The sequence below is a fragment of the Podarcis raffonei genome, chromosome 5 (assembly GCF_027172205.1).
Source record: "Podarcis raffonei isolate rPodRaf1 chromosome 5, rPodRaf1.pri, whole genome shotgun sequence".
NCBI lineage: Eukaryota > Metazoa > Chordata > Lepidosauria > Squamata > Lacertidae > Podarcis > Podarcis raffonei.
The window spans coordinates 57,332,770-57,357,750 of NC_070606.1; the positions used below are offsets into that span (position 1 = coordinate 57,332,770).

The 24,981-nt window shown below is 40.6% G+C and overlaps 2 protein-coding genes across 10 annotated transcripts in view; one reads left to right on the forward strand and one right to left on the reverse strand.

Annotated features, from left to right (window-relative positions):
• Positions 1 to 24,981, forward strand: part of NT5C2 (5'-nucleotidase, cytosolic II) — an 81,735-nt gene that overhangs the window by 55,868 nt on the left and 886 nt on the right. For 4 of the 6 annotated variants that reach the window (XM_053389329.1, XM_053389333.1, XM_053389334.1 and 1 more), the window contains 4 exons: positions 1,212 to 1,263; positions 1,536 to 1,596; positions 3,543 to 3,719; positions 4,693 to 6,363. In XM_053389329.1, coding sequence (XP_053245304.1) covers positions 1,212 to 1,263; positions 1,536 to 1,596; positions 3,543 to 3,719; positions 4,693 to 4,932 — 530 coding nt within the window. In that variant the 3' untranslated portion in view covers positions 4,933 to 6,363. Of the gene's footprint in view, positions 1 to 1,211; positions 1,264 to 1,535; positions 1,597 to 3,542; positions 3,720 to 4,692; positions 6,364 to 24,981 lie in introns of those variants that run through there. The other 2 variants (XM_053389332.1, XM_053389331.1) reach the window with 2 other exon arrangements.
• CNNM2 (cyclin and CBS domain divalent metal cation transport mediator 2) overlaps positions 15,949 to 24,981 on the reverse strand; it is a 116,985-nt gene continuing 107,952 nt past the window's right edge. For 2 of the 4 annotated variants that reach the window (XM_053389326.1, XM_053389325.1), the window contains 2 exons: positions 20,875 to 21,056; positions 15,949 to 17,332 (listed from right to left, as the gene is read on the reverse strand). In XM_053389326.1, the coding sequence (XP_053245301.1) occupies positions 17,123 to 17,332; positions 20,875 to 21,056 (392 nt within the window). In that variant the 3' untranslated portion in view covers positions 15,949 to 17,122. Of the gene's footprint in view, positions 17,333 to 20,874; positions 21,057 to 24,981 lie in introns of those variants that run through there. The other 2 variants (XM_053389328.1, XM_053389327.1) reach the window with 1 other exon arrangement.

Here is a 24,981-nt window from a genome sequence, read left to right on the forward strand (position 1 = left end):
GAGATATCATTTTTAAAGAACAAGGTATCTGCAGTACTTAATTGGGAACCACTGGTCTAGTTCATTCTTCTTCACTTTTTGATGTTGCTTGGCTTGACAGATGGTAGCTGGAAAATCACTTGGCTTGTTTCCCAAAGGTTATTTGCATTGCTTTTGTGCATCAAAGACTGGGAAAGCAGCAAGTGTCTGGATAGTTTGGTGACTTATTTGTAGATAGTTGGGTTTCTTTGCTTTGGCCTGAGGCTTTTTTGGGGAGACTTACCACCACTGACTGCTGGTTTGAACAGTTTACAAACCTGTGGCTATGCTACCACTTGTCAATATGGTTGCTGACATCCGTCAGTTATTTATTTCTTTATACCCTTTTAATTAAAATGCTCAAGGCTGCCTACAAGAACCGTTAAAACAAATATTATAAAAGCAGTTGCACTGCACTAAGTGTGTAGAAGAGTGCGGCTGATATTTTCAGTTGCACTTTCCATGAACATTTTAGGATCTACTGGAGAGCAAGAAATAAAAGCTGTTTCCCCCAACTTCATGCCCTCCAGATGTTTTAGACTGCAACTTCTAGCAGTCTCAGCTAGCTTGGCCAATGTTCAGGGATGATGGGAGTTGTAGTCCAGCATGTGGAGGATACTGTGTTGGGGGAGCCTGCCCTAGACATGGAGAGGGCATTTGAGACACTGCAAACATATTCAAAAGGCTGTTTGCCGTGTTCCACTATAATATTGTAGATTCTGTTCTTTTTAGCCACATGGCTGCTCCCACCATTCACAAAGTTGAAATAAAGGGCTAGGTCTGAAACTTCTACACCATCTGAGTTGTCAGATGAGTTTTATCAAAGCATATATGGCAAAAAATGTAGGATTGTATTCTAAAGAGCTGTTTGACAGTGGAACAGACTCTCACAAGAGGTGGTGCACTCTCCTTGAAGGTTTTTAAGCAGAGATGGCCATCCATCATGTATGATCTAGTTGTGATTCTTGCATTGCGGGGTTTGGACTATATGACCTGGGAGTCCCTTCCAACTCTATAATTCTATAAATCAACAAATAATAATGCAATTTGGAAAGCCGATAGAATCCTCAGTCTGTTGCCAGGTCTCTTTCCCCATATTGTAATATTGTGATAAGTAATAGTCTACGTAGTATTTGTTTCAGCTGATCCACTGCCATAATATCCTTTTACTTTGCCTTCCCTTTGCTGCTTAGGCCTTTTTGAAGAACTTCAGAGTTTAGACATCTTTCTCGCTGAGTTATACAAGTAAGTAATGGATTTTTCTCTTTAGAATATAACCCAATACTCCATCCACTAACTCATTAGAGGGAGTGCTTCCTTTTTAGTGGACAGCTGCACTCTGTCAAAGGGCTGCACATTAACTTAGAATTGCGGGTGGGGAAGAGAGTATTGTTGTGCGTATCAGTTTTGCCTGATATAATCAGCTTTTCTCAATTAGTATTTGCTTTCCCAGATCCACCCTCACATTTATCTTCCATGTGCTCTGTTGATATTGTTTTCTTTCCTATTTCAAACAGGCATTTGGATAGCAGCAGTAATGAGCGTCCTGACATCAGTTCCATCCAAAGACGTATTAAGGTAACTAGTAAATAGAATGCTGGGGAACGCGGGTGGCGCTGTGGTCTAAACCACTGAGCCTCTTGGGCTTGCTGATCAGAAGGTTGGTGGTTTGAATCCCCGCAACGGAATGAGCTCCCATTGCTCGGTCCCAGCTCCTGTCAACCTAGCAGTTCGAAAGCACATCAAAGTGCAAGTAGATAAATAGGTACCACTCTGGTGGGAAGGTAAACGGTGTTTCCGTGCCCTGCTCTGGTTTCGGTGTTCCATTGCGCCAGAAGTGGCTTAGTCATGCTGGCCACATGACCCGGAAAAACTGTCTGCGACTGGACTTAACTGTCAGGGGTCATTTACGTTTAACTTTTTTAAAAAATAGAATACTATTTTGCTCCCTTTTCCAGTGCAGCAATCTGTGCTAACTTCATTAGAGGGAGATTTGAGGGGACAGGGGAGGTAAGGAGCTAGACAGGCAGTGGACCAAAAGAGGAACCTGAGAGAAGTTGGAAGAGAAAGATACAAGATGGGGAGCTGATAAAAGGAGGAGCTAATGAAGTGAGATAGTTGTTGGAAAACCTCCATAGGGCCTAATGGTCGAGTAAATCTGTACTGATAATAAATGAGGGGGTGTTGGACAGTTGTATTAATTAAATAGACTTGAGTCAGAGAAACGTAAGATGATGAAACAGTAGGCAGAGGAAACACACTGAAGCTGCTTACATGGCAGATGCAGGTAGTAGTCTCCCAACCTATTTTTAAATGAAAAGCAACTTTGGGGAGGTGCAGTCCTGAGCAGAGGAATTATATGGGTCATAGGGTTCGTGCTGTTGGCTCATTCGCATACTCTCTCTCCATGTAAACACTCAGTCTCTGAGGCTGATTTTCTCCTATAAAAGGGGGAAATGCTACATGATTATGTTATATCTAGTTACACCCACACCCACACACACACCCCAAACAGGGCCCTGTGGTAAATATGAGTAGTAGAGGCATATGGTGACCTCAAATAGGGCATAGGGACTGGAATGGCTATGTGCTGATGGCAGGGAAGGAGAGGTCAGGCAAGAGAAAGAACTGTGAGGCAGAGACTAGGAGGAAATAGGTTTGCTTGGGTCAACAGTGAGAGCTCCTGCACCATAAGAGATTCACAGAAAGAAAAAAATGTGTAGCTGTGGTTTTCTGTGCCATTGAAGCACTGTGATTAAAACTATGTGAAATTCTCCCATCTGTGCAACTGTAAGTAGTGCTTGAACTCTCTTGAGTTCTCCATCTGAAAATCCTACAGTGGTGGCAAAGGTCTGAGAACAAGTGGGGATGTTGAAATTCAGAAGTGATTTAAACTCACCAGCCACTGTGGTAGGAGAGCAGATCCCGGGTTGGGGTGTCTCTCCCTTCCACCTCCTAGTGGAGCATGGCAGTGAGTCTGAGGTTTGCTTCCCTTCTGCTATATCTTTAGAGAAGTGCTGCTATGTTAAGCAAGGTGCCTTACCTCATCTATTTCAGGGCTACGTCTCACAGATGGGCTGTGATGGCAGCCTTAAACCTCTAGTTGTATTTTGATCACAAACATAATATAGTCTGATATTTAATTTCTTATATGCACACTGTCCTCCAGGTTTTTATGGCATAAACCCCTGTATGCCTGGAGCCCTCTTGTGTTTTGTTTGCTTATCCTCCCCTCCCCCCTTTTTTTTGTCAAATTCTATTTTCCCCCCCATCTGTCATGTTGGTAAGGAACACAAAAACTTATTCTATGGTGGAATGCTCCTGGAAGGCACTGTATATTGCTGGTGTTCTCACATTTGGGACTTCCAGTTGCTTTGCCTCTTTACAGTCAATGCCTCTGATTCAGAAACATGTGTGTGCTCTAGTGTACACATGGTGTTCTCTCACCTGCAATAGTTTTTAAGTATGTAAAACTGCCCTCTTCCCTGAAGTGACCAAATGTCTAATTTGCCTTCTGATTTTAGAAAGTGACTCATGACATGGACATGTGCTATGGAATGATGGGAAGCCTATTTCGAAGCGGCTCCCGACAGACACTCTTTGCCAGCCAAGTGATGCGCTACGCAGACCTCTATGCAGCATCATTCATCAACCTTCTGTATTATCCCTTCAGTTACCTCTTCAGAGCTGCCCATGTGCTGGTGAGTTGAAATCCATGAAGCTGCAGATGAACAGTAACAACATTCAAAGAAGTACACGCACTATCCAAGTCTGAATAGAGCGAGGGACATTCTAATGTAGCTGGTAGCATTAGACTCAAAAACTTTTAAAATGGATGTGGCAGATGGCTACACTGGGAGACACTGGTTAGGGTTAAACAATTTTATAAATTTTCTATGGGGTAACAGTATAAGTGGTAGAAGTCAGGCACTCACTGTACTAGCATATGCGTGTGCTGTGAAAAATGTGAATTCCATACTAGGGATCATTAGGAAAGGAGCTGAAAATAAAATTGCCACTATCAGAACATTATACAACTCTATGGTGCAATTGCACTTGGGTACCATGTACAGTTGTGGTTGCTTCACCTTGAAAATAATATTGTAGAGGAGTTATAAGTTACCAGAAAAAATCAACCAGAATGATCAAAGAGATAGAGCAAGACCTAAGAGGAAAGGTTGCAGTATTTGGTCCTTTTTAGTTTCGAGAAAAGGAGAGTAAGAGGTGCCATGGTAGAAGTGTATAAAATTATGCATAGCAAGGAGAAAGTGGGTTTAGAAACATTGTTCTCCCTCTCTTGTAATTCAGGGATATCCAATGGAGCTGAATGTTCTAAGATTCCTTTGTCTGTCCTGAAAATACTTTTTCACAAAATGCATAGTTAAACGGTAGCATTTGCTCCCACAATCTCACAGTGATAGCCACCAACTTGGATGGTTTTAAGAGAGGATTGACAAATTTGTGGAGGATAAGGCAGGCCAATATATTTCTAAGTGCCTGTTTTGGAAAATTGCAGGAGGGTAGCGTGCTGTTGTGGGCTTCCCATGGGCATCTAGTTGGCTACTGTGAGAACAGGATGGCTGGACTAGATGGGCCACTGGCCTAACTGAGCCAGCTCTTCTCATGTGACAATGCTAATCTTCTCTGAACAATGGTATGTATCTCTCCATGCAGATGCCACACGAGTCAACAGTAGAGCACACTCATGTGGATATCAATGAGACAGAGTCACCTATGGCCACCCGAAACCGCACATCAGTGGACTTCAAAGATTCTGACAAACGGCACCAGCTGACCCGTTCTGTGAGTGAGATTAAACCACCCAACCTCTTCCCTCAAACTCCCCAAGAAATCACACATTGCCATGATGAGGATGATGATGAAGAAGAGGAGGAGGAAGAGGAAGAAGAATAGAAATGAAATCTGAACACAACCTGCCAAAGCGTGGCTATAGCAGTGATTAGCAGGAACAGAATCCCACTAGTCCTGGGGTATGGGGTGGGGATGACAACAAAATTAACACTAATCAGAAACCCTTTATTCTTTACAGACTTATTCCAACTGTAAAGGATTTTGCACTGAGTGAGGGTAGGACCACATACAGATGCCTAACTGCGTTGCTTGCTCTACCTATAGAACATGGGAAGGAAGAGCTGCTTGTGGGTCCTTTGCTCCTCTTTCTTGTGCATTTCAAAACTGCCTCCAAGACATGGTTTGGAATTGGTGCAGTGAGCCTGCCATGGGTCCTGCAGCAATCACAGTAGCCCAATACCAGTTCCTCACAGCTGATACCCTTTGACCCTTTTGGGGGAAAGATGTATCCTAATATATAATACTGTATGCATGGAAATGGTGGCAATTCCAGGGTCAAATTGAACCCCATCAAGCACAAGTTTTGTTTTTGAAATGGTTTAATCCTCTAATCTCCTTCTAGTGCAGTTCTGCTTCTGCTCTTTCTGTTTGGGGCTGGTTCAAGAAAGACTATCATGCCACAAATTCTTGATCTGGCTGATAGCTAGTTCTTCTCCTGCTGAGATCCCAAAGCTTTTATCATCCCTAGTCTTGGCATGTGGTGCATGTATTATACGACCTTCAAATGGGTCCTTATGCCGTGTGCTTGTTCTACACTCTGAAATTATCTCTGCTAGTAAGAGATAATGTCATGCTGTATTTTGATTAGGTCTCAGTTAAAGATTAATACTGTATTTCTGTCTAACCCACAGTGATCAAGAGCTATACAGTTTGTGAAGAGAAAAGGTTTGTGTCACCTTTCCTAGCCTCTTCCTGTGGCTAACAATTTAGGCTCAAATTAGGAACAACAACCTGTAAGATGCAATGTTTCAGCTGGCAGCCGTTCTATTCTCTGATATAGAGTCATAGGAGATGGGGTATGTGTATATGCACAGGCCTAGAGCCTTCATGTAGAGGAAGAAGCCCCCTTCAGCAAAACATCCTTATTGCTGTCACTCTGTGTTACTGCCATTCCTGGAATGAAAATGGTTGAAGGGCTGATCCATATTGTTTGTAAATGGTTCTGAGGGCCTGGCATAGCATTCTGGCTGTAAGTGCAGGCTGTTAAGTTAAAGCACATTTTTCTCTTTCTTATTCATACAAGCAGGCAGTAAACTGTTTCCCAAGGTATAGAGTTCCTTACTTCTGTGCCATTGAAGTTTGAAAGACTGAATAGAGGCCCTATTTTGAAGTATTAGAAGTTTTATTTTCAATCACTTGATTGTAATTAGTTCTATTCCATTATTAAAATACGGTGAACTGTAAATCAGCAGGAGAAGCTGGTGCTCCTGTGATGGACCTGCAAACTAAATAAATCATGAGGTTTCATAATAAGCTGTTTTAATGTCTGTCTAATACTGATGAATCTACTTCTCTTAACCCTCCCTTCATACTGCTTGCCTAACACTTGTTATAACTAGAAAAGCCTGTATGCAGCGTGGAATACAATGTGCTTTATAATCTTCTCCCAACAATGATGACTGGGAGGCAGACAGCAGCCTGACAGCATAGAATCTAGATATATGCATTAAATGTAGATATACTAGAGTAAGGTGATGCCATCAGAGTTGTATGGATAAGGTCCCCTGCCCAGAAAACGGGAGCAGAATTGGAGAGCATTAGTTAACTTGACAGTGGTCTAGCTGGTAACTCTATCAGTGATCTGGTGTTGAGCTGGATACATACTGGTAAGGAACAGCAAGAGCAAAATAGTGCTCTTCTCTTAATCAATACTGGAAGATATCCTGGCTATAGGCAAGAGATCAGTGTCTTCAGATGTCTACAAGTTCAGCCTTACAAATTGCACCCCCACAGCAGCCAGCTACAAGAACAAACATAAGGCCATTTCATAAATGAGTAAAAGGCCTCCCTACCTGAAATCAGCTTGGCCTTGGCTTTCCAAGCTAAGAAATAAGAAGACTTTTTTCCTGCTTTTATCCTTCTGCTGAAGCTAGTGAAAATGGACAGAAAAATGAGCACTGACAAGTGAGAGATAAGTGAGGAAAAGAGCTGGAAAGTCAAGAAGCAAAATTAGACCATGAGAAGAGGTATTTGCATACTACATCAGAACAATACCCTAGTTCTTACATTTGTATCAGCAGAATTTTATTGTGTCAATCTTAAATTTCTAGCAGCACTTTTAGGGGAAATTTGGAAACAATCTGTAAAAGGGTTGCTGCTTTTCACAGAATTGGAGGAGACCCTGAATGTCATTTAGTCCAACCCCATGAAGGTGCAGAAATCTCAACTAGATCTTATAAGAAAGATTGCCCTCCAACCTCTGCTTAAAATCCTGCAAGGAAGCTGAGTCCACCACCTCTTGTAAGAGTCTGTTCCACTGTTGAACAGCTGTTACTGTCAAAGTTCTTCCAGATGTTTAGTCAGAATCTCCTTTCTTGTAACTTAAATCCATTGGTTAAAGTCCTAGCCTCCAGAGCAGGAGGAGAAAACAAGCTTTCTCCATGTGACAGCCCTTGAGATACTTGAAGACTGCTATCTCCTCTTAGTCTCCTCTTTACCAGGCTAAACATACCTAACTCCTTCAACTGCTTCTCATAAGGCTTTGTTTCCAGACCCTTGGTCATCTAAGTTGCCCTCTGCACACAATCCAACTTATCAACATCCTTCGTAAACTGTGGTGCCCAGAACTGGACACAGTACTCCAGGTGTGGTCTGACCAAGGCAGAATACAGTAATACTATTACTTCCCTTGATTTGAACACTGTACTTCTGTTGATGCAGCCTAGAATAGCATTAGCCATTTTTGCTGCTGCATCACAGTGTTGACACATGTTAAGCTTGTGGTCTACTCAGACCCATAGATCCTTTTCACATGTACAACCAGCAATCCAGGTGGTTGTGAGGATAAAAGGGGGAGATTATGTATGTATACCACTTCAATCTCCTTAGACAAGGAAGACAGAATACAAGTGTATTTTCAGGCTCTTGCAAAGGTGCCAAGCAAAGAGCCACACTTTCCCAAACACCTTAAGAAAATTGAATTCATTTATGACTGTGCAGAAGGAGCACTTGGAACATCGCAAAGACTGTTGACTACATTTTACATCTTAAGCATAACATTATTTATCTGGCCTCTTTGACCATCCTTCCTTTGCCTTATTTTTAAGTGATACTAACTGCCACTGCTGCCGCCTTTAACTTAACTTTGTCAGCATACAATAATATTTGGGTCTGTGACATCAACTCCAGCTGAAACCCCTTCTGACTCCATTCTACCTCAAACATCTCCCTTCTTTGACCTGTGCCAGAGGGCCAACACAGTGGCAATCCAAGTAAGCCTTTCGGGCAAAGTTGCCATCAGCATATTACCACCCTAGGCTACAACATGCTCAAAGAGTCTATGTATGAGACTAGTTTTATACATCTTTTGGAAACTGTTTGGTTGACTGAATATCACCGACTGTTTACTAATTTCTTAATGTGCCTTCCCAAATCCTGCTGCTATACTTGCATTCAGTGTATTAGGACCAAACTGTGATAAGGACCCTTTACCATATATTATGGAGAACATGCTTTTTCAAGTAGTGTACAGACTATGCTTTGCTATTCTTTCAAACAAAGTAAACAGCTCTACCAGACAAGATTGTAAGCCTGAGAGCAGGGACTATCTTATTACTAAATGCTATAAACAGCAGGAGTTGGCTTTTTTTGCATGAACAGTGTGGCCAAAAATACTGTGACCCATTGGTGGGGAATCTATTTTAGTCCGATCCAAGAGGCACATTCCTTCATAGGCAGTCTTCTCAGAGGGCTATATGCCAGCAGTGGACGGGCAACAGGTGCAATGCTTACATCCAATCATGAAGAAGTTAAGTTATGCTGCCTTCATATTTTCCCCTTCCCCCAACCCCATTGTATGATTCTGCTGTTATTTCTCAATTATCTCCCTGCATTCCCTTAGTCAGAGCACTCAGATTAGAAGAGTCAATAGATTGTTGTTTCGGCAAAGGGGGGGGGAGACACCTGAGAGTTACTCAAGAAATCACTGAGTAAGCTACAACACTCACAAAGCAGGTTTTTGGTGTGTGCAGAAGTTTTTTTGCTGGTCTCTACTTAGCTACATTCTAGCTAATTAGTAGTACGAATCTCAAAAGTGTACATCTTCCTTCCACAAACAAGCCTATTTTACAAATAGATGCCAGGCATGTTCTCCCATATACACTCCTCTACCCAAAAACAAACAAACAAACAAAACCCATGTAAAATAAATAGAAACCATGCTAGTGTATATTTTGGATATGACACGTCAGGAACGAAACACTTGCACTGGTTTTTCAAAGTTATTCAAGAAAAAATTAGTGCATATCCATCAGAATTCCTGCTCCCTACAACACGAAAATAAAATAGATAATCTACAAGGCCATTGCTAACAATTAATAAAGTAAAACCAAACATAAAGAACACATCCTTTCAGGGCTCCTTTACTCAAAACTGCTAATTAAAAAAAAATTAATGTCACCAACGCACTTCCCCTTGTAAATAAAAGGAAGATGAAGTATGCAGTTAAACATGAAAGTTAAACAAGAAAAATCATTTATCTAAAGGAAATAAACTTTCCCAATAAAATCACAAAAATATACAAATTAATGAGGTTCAAAATAAATAGAAGAAACTGGAAATCTGCAACACCACTAAGTATTTATAAACTCCAACAGGCTATCAATTGGCTTATGAAATGTGTACATTTCATTTGTGCTTTTTCAGGGTTTATACAAACAGACAGTGTGGAATACTGTTGGCAGAATACTACAACTTTGGAAGAAATATGATACAATTTGACAAAGATCCCAGAAGACAAATCTATAGAAGCTTTGGAATGCAGCAATATATGGAGACAGATTGTAAGGCCTTAAAAAGGCATAGGATTAGTACTGGGAAAATTGTGCAGCATACAAATATTTACTGTAAAGGAAAGCTTGGCTTGAGACAAGATTCCAGGGTTTAGCTAATTCCCTTGGGCTGGTCTGACAGCAGAACAGAGAACTCTGTAGCCTTCCAGATAGAATATATTTTGTTCACTATTGGAGCTCTTCCGCACACTAGGCTTAAGCAGTATTTTATTGCTCTAAGAAATTAAGAGCTTCAAGTTTCAAGCCTCCAAACATCCTTCAACAGTTTGTGTAAACCTAAGTGTGTCACAGTTTATATCTTGATTTGATGGATTGCAGGTGTGTCGTCCTGTCCAAGTCAGCAAGTTACAGTGAGCAGTAAGTTCTTTAGATAGAAATATTGGATGGTATTCAAAGTAGTACTAAGGAAATTGCTTCATCAATGCAAGCATTTCTGCTTGCCTGATGATCTCCCCCCAACCACATCTTGTTTGGGGGGGGTCCCTCAACACCCCCCGAGCTTTTGGAGGGGAACTATTTTGTTGAATCTGGTCCAATACCATCACTTATTAACTTGTCCAGGCAGTTAAAACAAGTGACAGTAGACTTCACCTAACTATGCACACCAGATAAACCAAATTTGCTGAGAGCCCCTTGCAAAACTATAGTCTCTCAGATTGTCATAACACACCCTACCCTCTCACTGTGAGATGTACCAAAGGAGAGAAAATGGCCAAGATTTCAGTAACAATCTACTACTCACAGTGACACCACATCTGAGAGCATCAGTACAATCCTGTATGCAGGAGCAAAGAAACAAGAGAAAGGCGGCAAAAACTCAAGAGACAGCTGCCACCACTTCCCAGTTCGTCCCAACATTCACACAAGAATGACCCGAATTCCTGCATTCCTTATATCATTATCTTCAGGGCTTGAGGCTTTTTGCATAAACCTAGTTCTGTAAAAATGTACACTAGAAGATTATCTGTGCTTCAAGCACTTTGCTGAAATGCTGGTGTTAGCAGCACTGTCAAAGCAGCTACACAGGCACTTCTGCAGAAAGAATTTCAGCCTCCAGCATTGTGACAAGGTAAAGAGGACAATCACTTGAGGCATGGGTGGGAAAGGGTTAGAGGAAGACTATGTGGATGTAGAATAGCCTTGTGTACAAGCAAAATGAAATACACTTCTGGGGGACCCATTTCTTTTCAGGACAATGCCATTGCTAACTTGATTCATGCATGCATTTTAAGAAGCAACTGACTCACAAAATTACTGGCAGAAATTACAGTTGGTTAGGAGCCCAATTCAATGGCATACAATCAAGTCCATAGAAAGAAAAAAACAAGTCTGCAAATCACCAGGGATAGGGAACATGTGGCCTTTGAGATATTGTTAAATGTTCATCAGCCCCAGTCACCATTGTAAATGATGGGAGTCTAACAACACCTGAATCCCTTTGGTGTTGCAGACTATCCATGTGGCTGCTCATAATAAAAGATCTCAGTTGGAATAAGCCCAGGAGTGGGGAGAAGCTATATGAGGCTCATCATGTGCACATTCCAGGAGAAGGTAAGAAGAGAACCACAGTAGAAAAATGATAGGAGAAGGGGATGCAGTTCCGTGTGCCAGAATAAACAAACACCTATTTACCAGCTACTAAAGTTGTCCAAGTAGGATGTGGTGTTTTGAAGAACCCAGAAAGTGCTTTATCCCAGAGAGCAGACATTCCTGAAAGCAGAGCATCAAGCAAATTGTTTTTAATCTATAAATTGGATTTCACCAGAAGACTTAAGTGGCTCGTTCATTTAGCTGTTCAAAATTATTTCAGACCTTTGCCCAAAAGACAAAAACTTGTTTTCAAAGAATTCGAAGCTCATTTTATCACAGCAGACCAAGGCACAGAGCAAACTATTTCACAGTGTTGTGAGTATCCTGCCAACTGGACATCAGGGCTAACAGAATAAAGCAATTATTAGGGTCAAGTGCAACCACTCAGACTAGCTACTGTTCCTGTGCTCTTCAGTTCAATCAAGCCATGCCTGACACCAGAGAACTCTTCAGTTAAAAAACAAACAAATCTCCTTCATATGTTAACTGAGTATGTAAGGGAAATGTGATCATGTCCTCAAATCTTGATGTGCCGGCTAGCTACGCCCCACTGGCACCCACATATAAGCATTAGACAGAAAGGGTTCTAGACATCTATAGCTTTAGGTGTATAATTCTCTTCTGAACAAATGTTCCAGGGGATAAATCAAAATACCCAGTCATGAGGAAGACTGCATATATGTGGACAGCTTTCAGATTAATGCTGTGTACATGACCATTGCAGGGTGTGGCCATTAAGTGAATTGGAATTAGGTTTATTTTGTCTGCACAACCCTCAGGTAACTAGCATATGGCATAACAATGCTAAATGCCCATGGAGTATTATCTGCAAGTCACCACCTCTGTGTCTTATTTCACACAAGAGCCACTGTGTGAAGACTACTTGAAATTACATGGCATGTTGTTTCAAACGCTCCATGTTCAGTGGTGTACTATGTAGTTAATTATAACCTACAGCAGTGTTTTATAGCAGCATGCAGACAAACCATGTGGTCAGTGCACAAATGTAGCTCAGCACATGGCAGGCACAAGTTTAGAGCATTCTCCATTCCAGAGGTCTTGTATGTGAGGAGGCACCCAATCGTACCTCAGCACATTCTCCAATGCAATGACAGCAAAAGCAGAACACTTAATGCTCAGAGATCACATGGAGCCAAAGTTACTAAAGTAGAGCAAAACCGTTGTCTAGGTGACATTCGGGCAGACCCAATGACAATACATTTGTTTCCCTGGATTCCCCAATAAAGGTTCTGTCAACTTGCAATAGCCAAGTCCTGACTGAATGACGTAGTCAAGATCTTTATTGCATGGAAGTGAAGAGCTCATCAGGTACATTATCACACATTTCCTGCCAATTAAAATATCAAGAGCTCCCTCTAGTGTTAGGCTGTGGCAAAGATTGGTGAGGATGGCATGGGAGAGGATGGGAAACAGGTAAATTCATGCAACTTTCTCCATTCACCTGAAAGGGTCAAATAACTATATTTTTGTCTGGATGCAATTCATAGATACCTAGGCATGAAGGTGCATTTAAAAAGAAAACTAGATAGGAAAAACAGGAAACATTAATGAATAATGTCAAACCCATTAAGAACCACTAACCACGTTGCACGTTTGCAACCACTGTGAGCCATTACTTACCAGGAATTAACAGCTTCTCAGTGCATGGTCCTGAATCACTCGCATTTGTCTCCAACCTCCCTGGTGCCGGGAGCAACAAACCATGAGCCTTGATTTATTGTGACGTGCAAATCTTGGCTTACTTTCATGGTTTATTTGCTTGGGAGAAACCAAACCTCAAGTGCTAGTTCACACATCCAAGGCTTCTGGTTATTGCTCCTGAGTAGGGTGCAGCAAAATGGGAGCGATTCAGCAGCAATCACCAGCACATTGCTTGTTCTTGGTGGGGCATAAAACATGGCTTCCTATGACATGTAACTGAGCCCATTCGTGCAAAAACATATTTTGCATACTCAGGGTACCCAGCACTTCAATTCTGCACTACCAGCTCCTTCCCCAAATCATGACCTGTGCCACTTGGGACACTTCTCCAATAATCCTCAGGATTACCTTTGGGACTTGGCAAAACAAATCTGCAAAGTGAATTGTACATTTTACTACTTCCATCTTCATTTGTTCAGCCTGAGCTCTAGCCATACTTTTTGATTAGTGCTTACATATTCTAATGGGTCTGAGCTTTTTGGCTGGGCAGTTAAATAGCAGGTGGAAGAGTGATTTTCTGCAAATCCTAGGCCTCCTTGAGATAGCAAGCTTGGAAAAGGAGGAGGAGGTGATACCTCCCTTGCTCCTTCGGTTCACATGCTGTCTGGGCCAATGATACCACTCTTGTATTTGAAGACATAACAGTTATCAAGAACAAATTCTCTCTTTAGTAAGGCTTGGCAACACACAGGTACAAGGTCTCCAATTCACAACAAAGAGTACAAAATTAATTCAGACATTTAAAATATTGTCAAAAACCTCACCTCAAAATAAATTTCGTGTAAAAGCTGTATCTAATTTCACATTAGAACACGAAGATTGAATGGCTGCTACCAGCTACTAAATTGCTGACTACACTTGACAAAAGAAACAGAAACAGTGAAAGCAGGGTTCTTTCCAAGGTCACTTTCTCAAGTAATGCAAATAACATATTCCCCCACAAATGTACCTGTAAAAGCCAGTGAAACAGTTGTTCTAAAATATAACATGAGAAGCACAATTTTTAAATAAGATAAATAATTCTAGAGCAATGAAGAAGATCACTTGCCAGAAAGCAGAGGACAACTGCTATGTAGATGTTGACACCAAGGAACAGAGTTTCATAATGCTGTACAAAATAAGAGGCATATTTGAACTGAGAACAACTTCCTATACCTTGACATGGGCTGGTGACCTTTAATTCACATGGCCTGGACCTCATTTTTTTCTGTACTACAAAATGTTCAGGGAGAGATGTAGGCCGGGGTGCGGAACTTGGGGGTCTCCAGTTGTTACTGGACTACAGCTCCTATTATCCCTGACCATTGAGCTTTCTGACTGGGGCTGATGGGGAAGTCTCCCCCACCCAAACAACATCTGGATGACCATGGGTTTTCTACGGAAGATTGCCTTCACCCTGCAGGCTTTGTACGGTTTATTCTAGGCCTAATTAATAATAATTACATGAATTTAAGAGAAGCACTGAACCCTTTTAAGAAAACTAGAAAAGCCAATCATGATAAGCCAGGAAAATTAATTTGGGTCAGCACCAATGTGGTTGTATAATCCAACATGTGTTATAGGGAATAAAACATTTTGCAAGACAAAGAGCTGCTGCTTGAAATGCAGAAACAAGAGCAATTGAGAATCCCATTCTTGATCAAGAACATTCTCCACTTCCCATCTGTTGAAGTGTGCTGGCTATAATGACATCATTTCATTCAAAAATTTGAGTTTACCTTTGTTCTACTGCTTTGGCAGGAAGCATAACACTTTGTGGGTTCTTTGTCTCAGAGGCCTGTCTGCCCTTCCTTAAAGCTGGCTGTAAAGAGCAGCATGAATAAAACAACTACTTTTAAAAAGATGTATGCTAATAAATGAAAAGGTCCAAATTTTCTAATTATACTGAATGTCATAACTGGAGATGCCTCTTCACTTAGGCTCTTCATAAAGAACTGATAGGTTTAAGGGGGATTTGGGATGGGGTGGGGTAAACTAAATTTCCTCCTTACCATTCCTCTTTTTATGAGCAACCGTGAAACAAAGCAAGTATTCGACTTACACAGACTAAATTGCTGAATAAGAACCTTCCCCCAAAATAGAATGAAATATTTGTCTCCGTAAACTCATCCAGGGAGGTATCGGAGGGGTAAAGGGGAGGAGGGGGGCATACCTCTCCCCAGAGCATTTCCATAAGGAGAACAGTGGGGAATTCACATTAAGCTCATCCCAGCATGCACAAAACTACTTCTGCGTCAAAGAATCGGAGGCATCCCTATCACCCAGGATTCTGGCAAAGCAGAAATAATGGGGGTGGAGCAGAAGAAGGGGGGAAATTGAGTAACAGAGTCTGGAAGTTAGCTCAGAGACTGTTGTGCAGAACAGGCCCATTCAGCAACAAATTAATTTTGTTTTCACAGTCATATTTCTTATAAGCAAGAAGAACAGACAAAAGGCAACCCAGAGTCACAATGATGTCAAGGCAGGTTGTTCAAATTCAGAGAACCCCTAAAGGAACAGTCCTCCAAATACTCCCACAGTAAATATCAGTGTCCTGAGGTGTGGGAGCTGAGAATGTCCTGAAGGCATTCCTGGTCCATCTTCCATGCCCAAACAGCTGTCCCATAGAGCTTATTTAAAACAGTAGATTAAAAAGGTGGCTCCTAAAAGGGAGAACCAGTAGAAGAATAGGAAAGCTTTCAGATGTGCCTCTCCAATACCTTCACTGAAACAGACACCATCATGGCCACACATACCATCAAATATAGGTTGATTTTATACGGAAAAGCTTTTGCCAAACCTAATACAGGATAGCATCCACAGTGAAGTGCATCTTGCAGGAAGCAAAACTTTGGGACGATTTACTTTGGCTCTCAAGCATAGCAGCGTAACAGCAGCATCACATAAAAGGTTTGAAGTCACTGGTGGACTAACATCTCTTACATTCTATCCTGCTTATATTATGTCATCTCAAAGTAAGGAGCACATTGACTATGATGGCGCCCCATACTCTGAAAACATAAACAAGTTAAAGTACGCACTCAGCCCAGGGGAGGTGGTAGGGATTGCTATCATTACTCCCCCATAATAAATAAAAACTCTATGTAATTCTCCAGGGAAAATTATTACCTTTGAAAAATCAATCATCTTCATATGGCACACACATCATTTTCTGACATTTATGAACTCTAAAACATGGCCTTTGGGAACAATTTTTTTACATTCACAACCCCAAAATACCTCCTTCCTTAAAGGTTAGACAAGGGAGAATACCACTTTTTCCCAGTCTCCCAATTGAGATATGCCAGAAATTCTTTAAGTTTCATTCATTCTTTGTTCTGTAGAAAACAAATACATTCTAGTACCAGTCTCTCATTTCAACAAGGGGAAAACAGAACAATATGGGGAAAATGGGAACACTGGAGCAAATTCAAGAACAATACAAAAGAACTTAACTGGGAAGGTCCTGCAACACTTAAAACTGCAAAATACTTCTTTTTTAAAAAAACAAAAGCCATGATCTCTCTTTTGAAAAAATAAAACGCAGCTTTAGGTTTAAACTGTTGCATACATTAGAAGGATCATCAATACAACTGGAAAAATAAACGTGATTCTACTCCACTAGGAAGAATTTTGCCATTCACCCCAGAAGGGTGGCTCACCGTTCCCAAGTTTTGCTTCGGTGTTGGTTGCTTTTCCCTCTCTGCATCCACCTCTCACTCTGAGCTCCTTGTTCTTGCTTCTTTTTCTGCCCTCGGGATCAGCATAAAGTCTTTGGTCTCAGAGCATTGGATGCAGCACAGCTTAGAAAGCACATACTAATGGTGTTTGCAGTCAGGTAGAAGGCAAGGGGAAGGAAAGAGGCCTGGTCCTGATGAAGATAAGGGTTGGGATGGAGGGCAGAGGAAGAGGAAGATGCTATGTGTCAGCTCCTAGATGGCGCCTTCACTGTGCATACTGTGGTTGGACTTGTTGTGAGTTACACAGTTCTGTTCGTTCAGAAGATTTGCCGTCTCATCCGGCAAACCATCATGCAGTTCTGTAAGAGTCAGTTCTATTTTAGTGGTTTCACTGTCCGAGGACTGAGGTGTTTTATCCATCCGGGATGCCATTAGGGCATTTTGGTACTGCTGCCTTGAGATCTATGCCAAGCACATGAAAGATACAAAGTCCATAATTAAATTAATATTTGTTGATACAGAGAACAACTTTATCTACTGTAATGTACAGTAATATCTACTGTAATGTTTTCATACATCTCAGCCCAACCCGACTTGTCCTAGTTACTTCAAAATCAAGGCATGCAGACCTGCAACATTTCCAGTGTAGCAACAGTAAATTGTTTCATAATGCATAAGAACAGTAAAGATATTTTTGACAGGGTGCATTTTCTAAAAGGTTCCAAGTAATCCGATCCCCCTAGTTCAAAGTGCTTACTATGTAGTTTTTATGAGACTCATCTTCATTTTAGCCAGGGTCTCTAGTAAGTGGCACAGAAGTATTCGGAAACAAGAAGTGAGCAATAATTCTCATATAAACAGAGCTCAAAGTTTATCGCTCTAAATTAAATCAATGAGTTGCATCTGAATCTTTATACTATATGACAAATTACCACCTGAAATGACCTCATTTACAAAAATGCCCATTTCACACATAATGCTCAGCCTAACAAAAATTAAGTGAGTAAAAGTTGTGGCTATTTAACTCCTCACCTGGGCCTGCTGCTGTTGCCAGGAGGCTTGTCTCATTCCAGACAAAACATGAGCTGTAGGCAAGATTTGTGGCTTGTTTGCAGAAGACAAGCCATGAGCATGGGATTAGACATAGTACTAAACCAAACCAAGGCTTAGCTCTGGTTGGCATGGCAGCAGAAGGACCAGGACAAGAGCAAAGTGGACATAAATTTTAATGTGAGTTACCCAGACAGTTGTGCAATCACACTTAGCCCTGGTGCACACATAACACTAAGGCAAACCACGGTTAAGTGCGAGGAAAACAACAAGTTCTTATTAACTTATTGAATTTGGATGCTGGGGATGGCAATGTAAAGAAAGCAAGGAGATTCTTTATCCTATCAATTTCTTGAGTAATACAATTTTTAAAAACTGGTGAATTTGGTCAATTTAGTATATACTGTGGACAGCAGCCTTTAAAAAGGTGAATAACCATTCTAGAGCTATTTTCTGCATTATATATGTGATGTTTTGAACATTTTAAAATGCTATTATTGTTATTACAGTGGTACCTCGGGTTACATATGCTTCAGGTTACAGACGCTTCAGGTTACAGACTCCGATAACCCAGAAATAGTACCTCGGGGTAAGGGGGTAAGAACTTTGCTTCAGGATGAGAACAGAAATCGTGCTGCGGAAGCAGCAGGAGGCCCCATTAGCTAAAGTGGTGCTTCAGGTTAAGAACAGTTTCAGGTTAAGAACGGACCTCCAGAACGAATTAAGTTCTTAACCCGAGGTACCACTGTATTAAGCTGCTATTATTAATTATGATGATGATGATGATGATGATGTAAGAGTGGCTAGGGAAACCCAGGCAGATGGGCAGGGTATAAATAATAAATTAGTAGTAGTAGTAGTAGAAGACACATTTCACGTTCCTTTGCATGTATGTGGTCTGCAAAATTCTACCGTATTTACTCGAGTCTAATGTGCCATCGAATCTAATGCACATCTCAATTTTCAAAACCTTGAAACCAAAAAAAAGTATTTGCTGGCGAATGTAAATGTGCCATCAAATCTAACGTACACCTTAATTTTTGCAACATAACTTGGCCAAAAAAGGTGAGCATTAGATTCGAGTAAATACGGTAATTGCCAAGAATAGATTCCTTGGGGAGCTTTCATTAAACAAATGCATACAAGCAATCTAAATTATACTCCTATTTATGGAACCCCCTTTTTCAGTGGCCCTTCCCCCCACCCCATTTGTGGAATGCTCTCTTGAGGGAAGTTTGCTTAGTGCCAATGTTGTCAGTTTTTCAGCACTAGGCAAAGGCATTTGGTCCTTGAGATGGTTTGGTTTATTCACTATTATAGTTTTGGTGGTTGGGTGGGGAAGGATATTATCCTTGTTATTTTATTACTGAGTGTGAACACTATTAGTATTTTTTCATGATTTGATATTTGTTGCATTTTTGTATTTTACCTATTTTCTTAGTTGCTTTGAGACATTTTTGTTGCAAAGAGCAACAAATTGAATAAATACATGCAGGTTCTGCACAATGTATTCCCAGGAAATCATTAGGAGAGTGTTTGCATAATGAGCTGATGATTTCCATTATTTCCTATGGGAACATTTCTATACTGTGATCCCTCTCCTCCTCCTGCCATGAAATGGCTGCAACCAAACAGCAAAAGAGAGACAAACGAAAAACTTACTTGTCCAATTTCTCCTGCTGTCTGATTTGTCCCTTCTCTCCCTGTGATTTCCCTCCCCACTCCCTGTCCCAATTATTTTTGCCCAAAAATGGCTGCTGCTGACCAGCAAAGCACAAACAAGGGGAAGTGAACAAACTGACTGTTAGGATATCTGAATCTGCACTGTGTATAGTGAGCTTTGGGTATAAATCTTTGTTTTCAGATTAAGTGATTTTTTGCTGAATGAGCAAGCAGATAGTGGGACCTGCGATTACACATTGTTGAACATTTTTGAGAGAGGGCCACAATCCATAAATACTAGATACTGAGATGAATACAGAATTTCTCTTTTACTTGGAGGATAAGAACAAGCTGGAGCAACACAATATCAAAGAATCTATGTTTTTGAAAGAGCCTTAAGTTGTATTCCAGAAGGCTACTTCCAATCCGCCTGGTTGTAAATAGGCATTTGCTCCATTAGCATGTTCTGGAGAAATGAGAAGTGAACAGATGTCCTTATTCATTTGTGTAATATTCCCTAGGCTATGCAGCAGTACCTCTCTCAACTTTAATATGCATGTTTGTTGGCTTCCATCTGTCTCAAGCGATAATGGAGTGGGGGCCTCTGGGGGTGGTCAAACTGCTGGATTAGCAGGACCAGAGTGATCTCCTGGGAGGCCTGGGCAGTGTGTGTGAAGGTCCTGGGCTTCCTAGATGACAAGACCCCCTCTCATGAAGGCAAACAACTGATGCTCCATCTCAGAATATGAATGGGACATGCATTTAGATGGGTGCCATTAGAACATACAAAATTGAAGCCTATCGATTCATTCAAGGTCTCAAATTCATAAGTGCCCAAAGTCAATTAACAATGTATTATATAATTTAAAAGCACATGCGAAACATCAGAAGCACAAAAAATCAACAGGTGCTGAACTTTAGAATGGAAATACATATTAAGAAGCATACATATTAATTCCCAATTGTGTGATGAATGTGGGCAGGGAGCATGTGACTGCTGACCCTTCTTTATAACAGCATCCACATGTCATTCATGAGCAAATACAGTTGAGGAATATGCCTTGGGTAGGGTGCAGAATAGATCCACCCTGGGAGAGGTGGAATAATATGGTAACTCACAATTAAGGGGAAAAAACGAAGAGTTTCAGCAGTCCAAAGCAGCTCCTTCCAAATTCTGAATGCTTTATCAAAGTAGCATTAGGACCAGTTGGCAACTATTGGCTATGGGCAGCCAACCAACCCAAAATATATTTTGCTGGTAGAAGATAGCTACCCATTCCCCCTTTTCCTACCTTGACATATTGAATGTCTGAGATAGCTCTCACTGAGTAGTCTGGAACATATACTTGAAGAAATGAGTTCAACTGGTTGTTGCTATTTCCTATCGTTGGTGTCACCGCATCAATGCGATCCCCTCTGTTAAGAGAGTCTGAATGATTCAAGCCACAAGGACGAGGTGGTGACTTGTTTTCAGCTGGGGAAAAAGGAAAGAAAAAGATGCTTCAGAAAAACATCATATCTTAAGAGACTCACATCTGTTCATGCAGATCCATGTTAAATTTTCCTATTGAAACAGCTTTTTGCTAGAGCTAGAATACTGCAGTGTACACTTTCAAACAGATCTCATTACTAAAATCCCAACTCTGAGGTTTCTTTTCTTCATCTGTCCAGCTTCAGACCCATTACAGGTGACTTTGTATATAAAGGCCGATTGAGACATAGCAATTCTGTTCTGCTACCTATAATAAGTAGCGTATCCTGATTTACAATCAAGAATCAAAGAGGTAGTGGCAATAGGGCCAAAGACCAAGAAAAAGTCAATTTAAGAGGATAATATTAAAGTCTGACCAGATAAAAAAATAGTTTTCACTTTACAAGGGTCTAAGAAAAGTGCAGCTTGCATTTCAATTCAATTCTAGCCAGTTGCAAATTAATAGCATACTACAAAAGACTCATAACACATTGTATTTAATGCCACTTCTCAAACCTTTCTCTTTAGCCAATTATGACCATTCCCTGACATTTCCTATCTTATGTTTTGAAAATACATGAAGGAAGGTGTTTAGTAAATAGGCACAGTTACATGTTTTTGTACAGTGGAATAGATTTGAAGCTTTGCAGATACCGGTTTCTTCTGCTATGTTCAAACATCTTAAACATCTGAATATTCCCATGTTACAAAAACCTGTGGAAATTTTAACTATTTCCCTATACACATTTTAAGAATATGAGATCAGAAGTGTAACACTGAACAGTTTCTACAAACCTATACGCTCACACAAAGATGATTTCAAGGCACCATTGTGCAATATTGTGAACAGGCAACAAACAAGGTGGTGGTGGGTATTCCAGGAAATTTTTAACACACAAACAGAGCACAGTACGAAAGACTCCTATTGTGCTGGCCATGCAGCAAGACTGCTTTATTTAAGAACAAGGAGTCCGAGTTGTAATGTTTCTGGGCCCAACAGAAGGCACCAACAATATTTATGAAAGAAGCCAAAACTAGAAGCAACCAATTCAGATGTTCAAAATACTGAGCATCACTGAGCTATCAAGCAAAAGCTCCTCTTGTAACCTTTTCCTCACTAAGGTCCCATCTAGCCTGTGCATTACAGTATCAATCAGAACAATTGTGTTTATTTGCAGAATAGCCAGTTCATGTAACAATGCAAATAAACAAGTGGCTGCAGCAAGGAATGCATATATGATAAAAGGAGGTGAAGAAGGCAAGGAGAAATATCCAGGCTCTATCACATTTATGCCACAACAGCTCAGTGTCTAAAAATACCATTATGTGGGGATCCTTCATTTCCTTACAACAGCATGCAATAATACAAATTAAGTACATTTATTTCTGCCACCAATAATATAGACAATTTCCTTCTCCCACTTTGATACCCTATGCTGATCAGATAAATGTTAATTAATGGAAACAATTCAAGCTGATCATGGGGTATTTAATTCGGATAATGGGCCTTCTAAACCTACTTGGTTTCACTTGCATGGAATGAACATGGTTTCCTGAAAAATAACAGCTGGTCCACAAATCTAGGTATTGGCACCCAAAAGCAAGGGCTGATTAGAAGTAATTTAGAGCAGGGGTTGCCAAACAGTGATCAGAGGACCACCAGCGATCCACAAGGTACATTCAGGTGGTTCACAGTGGTGTGTCTGATAAAATGCAATTAAAAACCATAAGATGTCTGGTGCAGCACATATCAATTGCTACAATAGGCAGAAAAGTTATTCGGTGGCCTGCCAAGAAAATCAGCAATTTTCAAGTAGTCAGTGAGAAAAATAAGTTTGGGAACCACTAGCTTGAGCACCTTCAACTTTTTCAGCACTGAGGTCAATACTTATTCCACTTCATGACTGCCTGCCTCAAACATGCTTTATGCTAATCTACTAAAAGACAGCAAGACTTGAAAAGCTAATACGTTGCAGTTGAAAATGTGTCTAATTTTAATTTCAAGGCAGTATACTAAACACAGGTGTGGAGGTACTAAATCCTCAAATGACTGCAAGACAAACAGCAGGCAATTAAAACCTGTAGTGAGAATCTCCTTGTAGTTTGGTAAAGCAAAAAATCAGGAGGTAGGAAGACAGGAAGTATATTTGAAAAATAAGCAAAACAAACACACATTTTTTTCCTCCTGCTGATTAATTACAAAAAGGAAATTGTCAATATTGAGGGAAATGGGTTCCTCCAGAGAATAAACTATACAGAAGCTTTAACTGCACTATCAAGGCAGAGCACATGGTTTTAAGAGAATTCTAACTGCAAATTATCTCGAGTCAAATACATCTAACAAATATATAATTCAAAATACTCACTTTCTTAATTGTTATCCTTGACAGATGTTATATAAATCTTATCTTTTTATAAAAAAACCCCAATACCTCAATCTCCCTGTACACAAATCTAAGGATACATAGCAATGAGAATTTTACTTACAAACATTGTGCAATTTAAATCTGTTCTGCTGTAACTTAAACTCATTAATTTCTTTATCCTTCACTCAGTCCTGGTTACAGTTGTACTTCTCCCTCTGCTTCATGACTATGTTTTAGCTATTGGGCAATTGCTATCACCTGTGTTGCTTTCTAGGCAACACACCCATCTCCCATTAGAGGCATGACACACAGAATGAATACAGAGTTAGTGTAGAATGGGGGGGGGGGAGGAATCTAAAACAAATGACAATATTGTAAATATCAAAATCAGTTGTTTTCAAATCTAAGGTTGATGCCTAGTGTTAAATTTGAGGAAGCTTTGAGCAAAGAAAGATAGTAGCAGGAACTACCAACATTTCACTTGCTGCTTTTCTGTCTTTGCTGCTGCCTATGCCTGCACCTTTCCCCGACCCCCAATCATATTTACCAGACCAGGCAATGCATTGGGGGCAGCATGCCTCTGGCAGATCAGCTTCTGGGGTAGTAAAAATGGCAGTCGCTGCTGCAGCATCTATAGGCCCCAGCATTTGTCTCAGCATTCAGAGTGGTGCTGCTGGGTCTGCTACAATGTCTCTCTCTTGTTCTTAGCCAACAACTAAAGTTTTAAAGGTGAAAGAATTTGAATGAAAATTCTTCATCTACGTATTATTAAATACCAATAAGCATGAACTTGTATGCCAAAGGTTACAAAGGTTGAGCAAGAGGAAAGCAGATCAAGCAACCAATTTCCCCCTTGGTCTTCTCCCCCTCTACAGCCCCCTGGACCCCCTAAAACCCACCTCAGAGGGCAACTGTTTCTATTGAAAAATATTGTTTTAGGTGATATGAAAGAAAACTGCTGAAAATTCCCCTCACCCAGACATAGTATTGAAGAAACAAAGCCAGCACTTTGGTGCTCATGTTCAAACCACTGACCGTAGCACAAAGATGGCATAAAAGTGGCATATAGGCAGGACTATAACATTTAGACAGATTAAATAAATTAACAACATTTAATTAAAAGGTGTCATTAATTGAGCAAGTTATTTTTTAAAAAAAGACTGTTGAACATATTTACTAGAAGAACTTACAAAATCTACAGGTCAAAGGCACAAACTTTAAAAAAAAAACCCTATTCCCCCTTTTCCTCACACATCAGGAAATGTCACTTCCAAGATGGTGCCTGCTATAACATAGAATCATAGAATTTGAAGGAACCATGAGGGTCATCTAGTCAAGCCCCCTGCAATGCAGAAATATGCAGCTGTCCCATATGGGGATCAAACCTGCAACCCTGGCATAATCAGCACCACACTCTAATCAAGTGAGCTTTCCAGGCTAGCTAACACCTAACATGTAGGAACATCGTGGACCATAAGTACTGTTTTATTCATATGCAAATTAATGTAAATGTAAATGATTTCATTTACTGACATATGATTAATCAACTAAAATTTCTTTGA